This window comes from Lygodium microphyllum, chromosome 16 (assembly GCF_053477565.2).
Source record: "Lygodium microphyllum isolate KBCC chromosome 16, Lygodium_microphyllum_v1.1.10, whole genome shotgun sequence".
In the NCBI taxonomy this organism is placed as follows: Eukaryota; Viridiplantae; Streptophyta; class Polypodiopsida; order Schizaeales; family Lygodiaceae; genus Lygodium; species Lygodium microphyllum.
Genome location: NC_141150.1, coordinates 51,478,073 through 51,489,177, shown reverse-complemented (window position 1 = coordinate 51,489,177; position 11,105 = coordinate 51,478,073). Strand labels below are relative to the sequence as shown.

The following is an 11,105-nucleotide window of genomic DNA, read 5'->3' as shown; positions in this document are numbered from 1 at the left end:
AACCATCAATATAACCTTGATGGCTTCAACTGGTTTTGTCCAAGCCTACATCATATGAATCCTAAACCGTCTCTTGGTTCTACACTCCTAGAGTCACCCGAACCACTAAAACAAGAGAAAAACAACTCTAAACACAACACCCGCTATGATAAGAAGCAATGGAGGCACGTTCCAATGGGCAAGGACAAGAGTCTAGAGCAAATGCCGACCAGGAGTAACTACCAATGCAATTGAATGAGAGGCTAAATGGAGGGGAATTAGCTTAAGAGCTAGACTCTTCAAAAAGAGAGACAGACCTAGGGAGGCTGTTCAGCAAGCCACGGCTGCGACTATGTCCCATGAGGACACACCAAAAAAAGAGAATGTTGTGGCCCAACCAAGCACATCAACGGCTAACCTAATTCAGAGTCCTGAGTCTTTAAAGGATACACCTCGATTGCCCAAGAAAAAGAGGAGAAAACAACAAAAACAATGGCAATTGCAAGTGGTTGTAGATGCCAAGAAGATTGAGACCAAGAGTGCTAAAGAGTTGAGGAATAAATCATCAAGTCCACGAATGAACCCATTTTGCCATCTCTCCTAATGGCGGTGAAACCTCAAACACATCCATGTATTCTGATAAATCAAAGCAACCATTACCATCAATGGTTGCTTACAATGCTCAATCCACTGATAAGTAGAACTTACATTGACCAATCAAGAGTGGATACAACACTGTCACAAAAGGTTGGCAAAACAATACTAGTCACATCCAAGGAAAGCCATCATACAATAGTAGCAAAGCCTCATGAGAAAAATAAAACCCCCGAGGACATAAGCAATCCTAGCACTGACCAATCTTGCTCATCTAGGCTCAAGCCCCCATCTATGCCAAAGCCTAGAAAAACTCCCAAAACCTTGCATGAGATAGCAACCGAGCAAGCTCTCACAAAACATAGAAGTGTCACAAAGTGCTTAATCGAGTTGGATGCTAGACTCAAATTATTTGCACGTGCCTAAATCCTGCAGACATGGGCACATTCCCTAGGGAGAAGCTTGAGGAATATTTTCCATATCCTCTATCTTAGGAAGAGCAAGAATATCTTAATGGGCACTATGACAAGCTCATACATGAACGCATGCAACTCATCTCTAACAAGGAAGCCGACAAACTATGCTTAACTGTGACATTCAACAAAGCGCTTTGCCAACCAAATCTCTTAGAGATAGAGCAACTAAAGCAACAATCAAAGGGTTGAAGTCAATTTTTAAAAAAAATTAAAATCGCACTACAATGGCCGAACTTGGAGCCCAGATTATGACAATCTCAGAGAAGCGACTAGCCAAATGGCAGTCTCAAAGGGACCTGACCTATGTGGTGCCAACTTCCTTTCGAGTGTACTGACTATCATTCAGGATATGGACTTAGATGAAACTAGCCAACATAACTCTTTGATTGATCAAATTCTCACTCAAGAGGAGCTATATGTTGCCAGTAGACTCATACAAGGTACCATGCTACTCGATGTTGCAAAATATATATTGTTACTAAGTAGACTGCCACAAATACTAGATATGTATACCACACTCTAGTACAATCCTGAGTTCTACAATTGGTTTTTATCCTCATGAAGTGACATGGATTCATAAACGTGTACATAAATAAACAATGTATTTTATGATTATATATAAATAATACCAAAAGAAGCAAAGACAGCACACACACACAAGCAATGATAATCAAGCGCAAGTGATATGCATTGAAGTTAACACTATGGGATTCAAATAAGTGATGTCTTTTTGAGCTACACTTGTTCATTATGGTTGAAGCATATGACTTGCATGTACTCTCACAAGTTGCCAAAGTGAATGCAGGACGACACAGATCTCTATATGAAAGCATTCAATGTCCAAGTCACCACAAGACCACCAACCCCACAAAGAACCATCATGGAGAAAGTGACAGAAATACCAAGAAAGAAAGAGCCACAACGAAAGCCCCGCTGGAAGAGAAAATCACCCTTGTAGAAAGCACACATTGCATTTGAGCATGGCCCAAAGCATAGTCATTGGCTACTCTCTCTTTCCTGGCCAAACTCTACATTCGGATAGGAGCCACGCTCTCAACAATGACAAACATTTCTTCATCAACTAGGATTCAATTTGTCAAATGCCTTATCCCTTGTCCATGCAAAGCTCACTCCATTTGCTACCTCAATTGTTCTGATGTCTCACATGTTACAAAGAGGTTTGCAAAATCTCAAGTGTATCTCTTCATCTCAACAATTGTTCCTCTAGCATCAAGGCTAGTAATACAATCATCTTTGTAATATTCATTTTTCATAGCCTTTAGATCTCGACATTTCTCAATCCAAATGAAAGATTGATAACCTCAACATATTGTGTTGATTGTATTCATTTTATCCCCAAAAAAAGAGAAAAAAAAAAGAAACAAAAAAATGGAAAAAAAAAGACATCCACCACGATCACATCACAGCACCTAGGGGTCCTCAAATTAGATATGTCCAATTACCTTGGTCGGATGGCTCTGTCCCTAGTCCCCTAGCCTTTTATACATCCCCCATAATTATTCATGGCACACCAAGGACAGGACGTACCTAGGGAGCTCGTCTCGCAGACATGTCACCCTGAACCATTTGCACAGTTCTTTTTCACACCCCATCTCAGTGCCATCACAATCAAAAGTGGTAAGCAAGGCACGAAAGACCATGGAAAGTACATTGTACTCTTCAAATAATACAAGTAGCCACCAACTACCAAAAGTTAAGACATCAATGAGCTCAATTATGCTACATCGTGTTGTCAAAAGCACAAATGATGTCTCAAGAAGCCTTCAAGTGTACTTCTCCTCAACATCGACAAATTTTTTCACCCCATTGAACCCTTGCTTCATCCACACATTGCTATGAGGAACCAGACCATCAGTCTTCTAACTACATAATATCTAAGTATGCATGTGTACTCACATAATATCTGCATCACAATCTATACACAATTTGGGTCCTCAAGTGTAAGAAAATACTCTCATCTTGCTTAGAGTTTGACATATCTCCCAAACTAATCAAACTATATCTTGTGCACAATAAGAAGACTAGCACTAACCCCTAGGGAGAGACCATATGAGAGGTTTTCGATTGCACATTTGAAGACTCCAATGGAAGTACCATTAACTCTTCTCAGCAACACTCAACTCTGAACTCTTGTCCTTTATTATCATGCAAGCCCACCAAAGAATCATTACGAACACTAACACATGCCAACCATGAGTGCAACTCCCAACAAAGAACATCCCTATCACCAACTACGACAGCCCTATCACCAACCAATCAGGCAAACAAAGTGCCACCAGTGACCTTCATCCATGCCACCACCAAAACTCCTCCAAGGCAAACCACAGCAGTCCCTTTCACACCCACGTCTTCGGTGCATGCCAAAGCCTGCTACCTATGATGGAGAGGGCCATGGGACTGACACTCATGTAGGGGGGAGAGGGGAGAGGGGGGAGGGGGGGTTGTAATGTTAACCCTAAGAAGAACAGGGTGAAAAATCCAAAAAATCTAAAGTAGAAGACAAGGCCAAGGCAAAAGTGAAACCGAAGATGAAGGTGCGCCACGAAAAATCTAGAAAAATAAGAAGTGCAAAAAGTCCTAAATCAAGGAGAGAGGTGCACAAGAAAAAGCGTAAGTCAATACTTTTGTAAAAGAGCTCAAGGCGCACTATGATTTATTTTGTAAAAGAGCATCGGGCTATCACCCATGCAAATTGTAAAATAGTTAGAGGCACGGGTTGAGGCCATGCCAATAAGGAAGAGGAGGAGAAGGGTTGGAGAAATGGGCCAAGCCGGACCAAAAAGGGGATGACCGCCCAAAGGGAATTAGGGTTAGGGTTTTGTATAAAAGACAAAAAGTGAATGAAGAAGCTCATTCTTGTATGTGGCCAAAAGTAGCTCTCCTCTTCTTCTTATTCTTGCTTGCTTGAGCTTATGCTTGAGAGAGGAAGTGTGAGAGTGTGAGGGAGTGAGAGAGTGAGTATGTGAGGGTGAGGAACCGTGGTGGAGAAGCTCTCCATCTTCTTCTATTCTCTTCTTTTCTCTTGTCTTGCTTGCGGCAATGGAGCTTGGAGCGTGGAGCTTGTGGATCTTGCACTTGGATCATGGAGCTATCGGAGTGTTGAAGAGAGGAGACAACTCGATCGGGCATGGAGGTAAGCTCGTAGGTTGAGAGCATGTACAATTAGGTGAGAGATAGCCATTGCATTCAACTTGAGATGCTTGAAACAATAAGCGGTCCGTGGGTCTTGATGGCAGTCGAGTGTGAGCTCCCATTACATGAGCCTTCCAATCTACAACGAACTCCATAGAGGATTAATGAGTGATTAAAATCACTATTAGTACTTCGATGAGAAGAAAACTCTAAAAGGACCAAGCTTTAAAGCTTTGGTTATGGCTACCTTGCAAACACACAATTAGGTTTTCACTGTGTGAACTCCAAAGAAGGAACTTTTGGGAGCCCTATTGGGTTAGGAGAGCCCACTTGGGGGGATGGCAAACCCCCATGATGGGTGCAAACATTGCACGTCCTAGAGCTCGCACTTTAGCTCGAAATGTGTGGCTATTTGAAACTACATTTTTCTAAAAAAGACCAGTAATGTCGCCCTTTTGTGTGGCCAGTGTCATGGTTTAAAGTGGTGTACTGAAGCATCTGAGCTAGAAAATAAATCTAGGAAGAAAGCAAGGTAAGATATGCCCTCCTTTGGCCACCACACAAGCTCTTCCAAGGTTTGCATATCCAATTTTGCTATGGAGGTTGAGAAGATAAGATAGAAAATGAAGATCTCATTTACACTCAAGCTAAGTGATAGGAGAAGCTCGATGTATTGGAGATGGCTTTGATACCATGTTAGAATATTAGAGTAAGAACATGGGAAAGTGTACACAAGAGGGAGAAGAGAGCTCAAAATATAGGAACAAAATCTTGCTTAATAAGTTGCTCACAAGTACAAATGGGGTACTCTCTCACACATTGAGAGTGACCCTTAGGGTTGTTTAAATAGTCTCTGGATAGCTCAAGTTAGGATTTTTCCTATCCTCCAGTCCATTTACACTCATCTACTCTTATCCATCCTTGGATATAGTGGGTTCACATATCTATCTCTCAACACTACAGAGAACCAAGGCAAAACTTTCCAAATCCTTATTAATTGTGGTGCCACTCATTCATTTATATCTCCTAATTGTATTATGAAGCTATAATTGAATATTGAACCTACTATGGAACTTATAACCGAACTAGCAAATAGAGGAAAAAAAGTATACTCAAATTAAATCATTAGAAATGTTGACTTATACTTAGGAAATCAGTATACTATGGCAAATTTTAGGGTTTTATATTTAGGTACCTACAATTGTCTTGTAGGTATGGATTGGCTAGACCCTAATCATGCAAGTATTAATTGTGGGTAAGGGACAATTATTTTTAATCATATAAATGAAACCTTAGTTTAAGCGTAGGGAAAGACAAGGAAACCTAGACTTCAATTAGCAAAAGCAAGTAAGGTCATATAGGGTCTAAGAAAGAGATTAGCCATTTATTTAATCACATTAAACAAAGTAGATCTTCCTAGAGACCCTAAAGAACCCTCGTGGCTTAGTGACTATGCTAATGTATTTCCAAAAGATTTGAGTGAATTACCCACCTAGTCGTGAAGTAGACCACAAAAGTAAATTAACTCCAAAAGTTGAATATGCAACAAAGAGGCCTTATAAAATGTTGATTCCTAAAGCCATTGAATTAAAGAAACAACTTAAATAACTCCTAGAACAAGGATTCGTCCAATCAAGCAATTGACCATGGGGTGCTCTCGTACTTTTTCAAAAGAAAAAGGATGAAACTTGAAGACTTTGTCTTAATTATTATGGGCTAAATCGGGTAACTATTAAAAATAAATATCCAATCCCATAGATTGACAAGTTGCTTGGCATGCTTCAAGGGGAAAAGCTATTCTTAAAATTTAATCTAAGGTTTACTGCTACCAAACATGGATTAAGGACAAGGATATTTCAAAAACCGCTTTCAACACGAGATTTGTCATCTTGAATTTATCGTTATATCATTTGGATTGACTAATGTACTAGCTACTTCCAACAAATTGGTCCATGACATTTTTTGACCTTACCTCAATGATTTTATTCTCGTATTCTTTGATAACATCCTAACCTATTTCAAAGAAGAAGAAGAAGATCACCCTAGCCACCTTAGAGTCATCCTTGATACCTCAAGGGCACACAAGCTTTATGTGAAGCAAAGCAAATGCGCTTTCTTTAAGAAGGAGATTGAGTATCTTGGATTCATTGTTTCAATCAAAGGAATCCCACAAAAGTAAAGGACATCCAAAAGTGGCCACCTCCCCAAATTGTCCAAGATATCCAAGGATTCCTAGGACTCATAAGGTGGTATCACATTTTCATCGAAGATAATGCCTTAATTGTCACTCCTTTGGGTGAACTCTTTAAAAATCAGACAAGGATAGTATAGACTTCTACCCAACATGAAAGCTATACAAAATTAAAGGGATGCCTCATTTCTATACCAATACTAAAGTATTTTGACTTCTCGCAAGAATTTGAGATAGTCATTGATGCCAACATCAGTAGGATGTGTGCTTTCTCAAGAAGGCAAAACCATAGTATTCTTCTCAAAAGAAGATAAGAAGTATGCTACACATGATCTAGAACTTTTGCCAATCATTAAATATTTAATTAGAAAAAATAGTTAAATTACTACACCATGAATTCACATAAAAATCTCCTTAACTCTTAGATTAAAAAATCCTAATCAATTTAAGTTAACTTCCCTTATAAATTAGAAATTTAAAGGTTTCTTGTCATTCAATTACTTGTATGAATTTGAGTGGTATTTTTATTAATCAAAATAATATTTTTTAAAAGTTTAGATCTTGGTATTTTAATAAGGTGTGTTCACACACACAAGTTTGAAATACATTCATTAGGAATCATTCACACACATCAATAATGATTAGATTGTTTCCATAAATAATAAAATAGAAAATAAAGTGTGCTCACATGCATGAGTGGACAAAGAAATTTGTGATATTTAGTTTTAATTTTGCAAAAAATATAAAAAGGGTGTGTTCACGCACATTAAAAGAACTAAATACATACAAACACACAAGACGAGCTTGTATTATGAATTTATGGAAAAAATATATTTTTAATATTATTTTAAAAATATTGATTTGTTGAGAAATTAACAATTGTTTGTGATTGCTTTTAAATGTGATAAAAACCATACTAATTACGTCAATGGTCTGAGCAACCAAATGACAATGAGGTGTATTGCCATCCCCATGGTTGCCCCTCGATTACTCCCCACCCAAAGTTTGTACATGGTCTAATGAATAACCACCGCTAAATGTGTTTTGGTCCCTCATATAAGAAGGTTCATCCTTATCACAAGTGAGAATCAATAGGGCTCTAGTTTGAGTTATAATATATGTTTCAATCTTAAGATAGGAAACAACCTATACAAGCCTAATGTGATTTAGCATCGAAAGGCCCAAAAAAAATAGGGCAAGCATGGAACCCAACTTATGGGTCGATTCACTCTTAGAGTAATTGTATACGCAAGAATAAGAAAAATCAAAGAAAAGTTGTTATTCAATGGATTGCTTAGAGTATATAAATTAAGGGCATTATAAAGAACCAAGTGTGAAAACTAATTCGTGGGATGAGACCAAACACTTCATATGCGAGGTAGATCTAAGAATCACCTAGTTATCTACTAAAAGTTTTGGCATGGATGGTGATGACTAGGATTGATTCCTAGACGACTATCCATCCTAAAGGAATTTAGGTATGGATACATTTCAAAGAGACATCAAGAGAGAAAGCTTAGTACCAAGATATACTCATCATCTAACTCAATCTTTGCACTACATTTATCTCTTCAATCTTGACACTAGACTTACTAGGGATAATGTTACAATCATCAAACTTTTATTGCAATTTGCCCTTGCCTCTTTACACTTATCATCGTGCATCTTAAGGTAGTGCAATTGAATATGACCTTGCTTCCGAGAGTAATGACATGTCAAAGAGGACTTATGACCACAAAACATATTGCAAGACTATCCCCCACAAGATTAAGACCTATGTGAGTCTCTACCACAATAGTCATTATCGCTCTTACTATCATTTTTATCCCTAATAGTCAATGCATGAAGTACATGCAATATCCACATTCTTTCTATTTATTTTCTCTATGAGTAAAGCACCCTCAACATCTTGGACTTTCAAGTTGTCCTTAGACATATTAACACACATAGTTGTACAAAAAATATCCCATGACTCAAAAAGTGTCACAAGTAAGAACAAGGGAGGTATGATATCCTTGAACTCAATAATCTACAAAGTCAATTGGTTAAAAATCGAATGAAATTCATTCAAAAATGAAGATACATTGATTTATTCCTTCATGCAAAGGTCAATGAGTTATTTCAACTAATATATTTATAATGCAAGACTTTGCTTGTCATAAAGATTCCATCTCTTTTTCCATAACTGCCAAGTATTATCCTCAAGTGTGATAATATTCAAAGTAAACATGTTTAGATAGTAATAATATAACAATGGGTTTACATAACTCATCCCAATCATCCTAATCCATGTCTTTGGGCTTTATGCTCTTGGTTTTCAATTACCTAACCTACTTCTTTTAAATCAATGTGTACCATATCTACATCTTCTAATAGATAAAATTTATGTGCTCAAGCTTTTCAATATTAAAAATAGCACTATCATTCAAAAAACTAGCCATAATGACAATATACCATTGTAAAATCCAAGAGGGGGCTTTTACAAATGATTGCAAAGTTGCCCCTAAAACAAGGATAAAATAGAAGAAACTACCAAAACTTAAAGCTTTCCACCAACTACAAGTAATTGATTACCAAAGTACAATGTTTGCTTTTCAAGACAATGCTAAAATCTATAATTACAACAATATTAAAATAAAGACAATAGTATATGTCAATCCAATTATAAAAAAATAGCCAAGAAAAAAAGTCCCCCACTACCATAGATATTCAAGTAGCAATCAAGATGCAAAGAATGCAACTAGCAAAGTAACTAAGCATAGTCCACCAATACCAAAGATTAATATCACAAAAGTGTTAGTAAACTATACACCCATAAGGATATACATTACTAATAAATTATGAATAAAGGTGAGTGCCAATATCCAAATCATGCAAAATCAAATCAACCCACAAGTAGAGATAATTGTGTCTAATAGCATATAAGAGGGTATATACATGTATCAAGAGCCCCACTATCTCAAAGGACCAAGCTCTATCAAGTAAATATGAACATCTCCCACAAGAAACAAATTCTAAATGCAAAGTAAGCAAAGCTCAAGTTACATACATCAAAGCATCTAAAAAGCCCAAATTACATCCCAAATATATCATGTCCAATGAAGCTACAATATCCACCACCATAATGAAAGTAAGCACAAAAGCTCAAAGCAATTGACCAAAGCCCAAGTGCAAACATATCTCAAACCCAAGTGCAAAGGCATGTCATAACTATATTCACACTCATACAACATCAATGATAAACATCATCATTAAACATATAGCATATTTGAAATACCATGTAGACATAATAGATATTCAAAGCATAAAGCTTATTGTTACATGTTTCCTTTCCAAACCATCTTCCTTTCCAAGCTATTATTACAACAATATACACTCCAATGGCTAAGCTAATCAAGCTCTAAGCAACTCAAAAGCCTTTTTGAAGGAGCATCAATGCATTAGCTAAGCATTGCAAACATTTCCCATAAGTATCATTAGAGTTCAAACCAATCAAATGATTGTTGTTCAAACCAAAAGTCTTTAATATTGTGTAAACTAAAGAATTGAACCCTAATATACCAAAACTCTTTAATATTGCTAACATTGTACCCTAGAATACATCAACTCATGTTCAATATCAATTACAGAAACAACAATAATCACAAACTTTTTCCCCCAACTAAGCTCTCTAAAGGTTTTCTATATAAGAAGAGGAATCAACCAAAGGATTATTGAGGAAGGGCCACCTTTGCTACTTCATGGCAGGAAGATTTTCAATGGTTTTTAAGCTCAAAGGGAGCTAGCCTTGCGCGTGTTCGCAATCACTATGCATCGAGATAAACCAGAAACCCCGTCGCCCGCGGCCCCGAGAATCGCAGGATACCCACCTGCGGAGCGTTTGCAGGCAAGAGACAGAAAGAGCGCGTTCTCAGAGGGAAAGAGGCGGTGTTGAAAGAACACCCTTGAGAGAGAGAGAGAGAGAGAGAGAGAGAGAGAGAGCTGGCTTATCATGCACTGGTGAACTTGGTGACAGCCTTGGTGCCCTCAGAGACGGCGTGCTTGGCAAGCTCGCCTGGAAGGATAAGTCGGACAGCGGTCTGGATCTCCCGCGAGGTGATGGTGGGCTTCTTGTTGTAGCGGGCGAGGCGGGAAGCCTCCTGGGCGAGCTTCTCGAAGATGTCGTTGATGAAAGAATTCATGATGCCCATGGCCTTGGAGGAGATGCCGGTGTCCGGGTGCACCTGCTTCAGCACTTTGAAGATGTAGATCTTGTAGCTCTCCACGGACCGCTTGGCCTTCTTCTTCTTTCCAGTCTTATCGCCGCCTTCCTTGGCGGAGGGCTTCTTCTCGGCCTTGGGCTTTTTGGAGGCCGCCGCCGGCTTCTTCCCGGCGGTCTTGGCGGCCTTCTGCTCCGCCTCTGCAGGGGCTTCTTTGGCCTTTGGAGCCATCTGGCTGTTGCCCAAGATGTCTAAAGCTTTTGGGCTGAAATTTACGACGTGCGGTGTGTGAATGAGTCTGATACAACAGACGCTTCCTGGGGGGGGGTTTATATAAGACGAGAGGAGAGTCGTGGCGGTTTCAAAACACCCGCCCATTTTCAAAATCCATCAGGTTTGAAAGCCACATTCCTGACAAGGATTAAAGGCTGAGTTGGCAGCCTGCTATTGGAGGGACCCTTGACCATTTGTTGTTGCAAGTTTTGAGTGTGAACTTTGGGAGGAGGGGTGGGG

General features: G+C 38.7%; 1 protein-coding gene across 1 annotated transcript; it reads right to left on the bottom strand.

Annotated features, from left to right (window-relative positions):
* Positions 1 to 9,895: 9,895 nt before the first annotated feature.
* LOC148022813 (histone H2B.11-like) lies at positions 9,896 to 10,881 on the bottom strand. Its single transcript, XM_087695735.1, has one exon. It carries the CDS (start codon positions 10,821 to 10,823, stop codon positions 10,383 to 10,385), a length of 441 nt encoding a protein of 146 aa, XP_087551861.1. The 5' UTR covers positions 10,824 to 10,881; the 3' UTR covers positions 9,896 to 10,382.
* Positions 10,882 to 11,105: the final 224 nt, after the last annotated feature.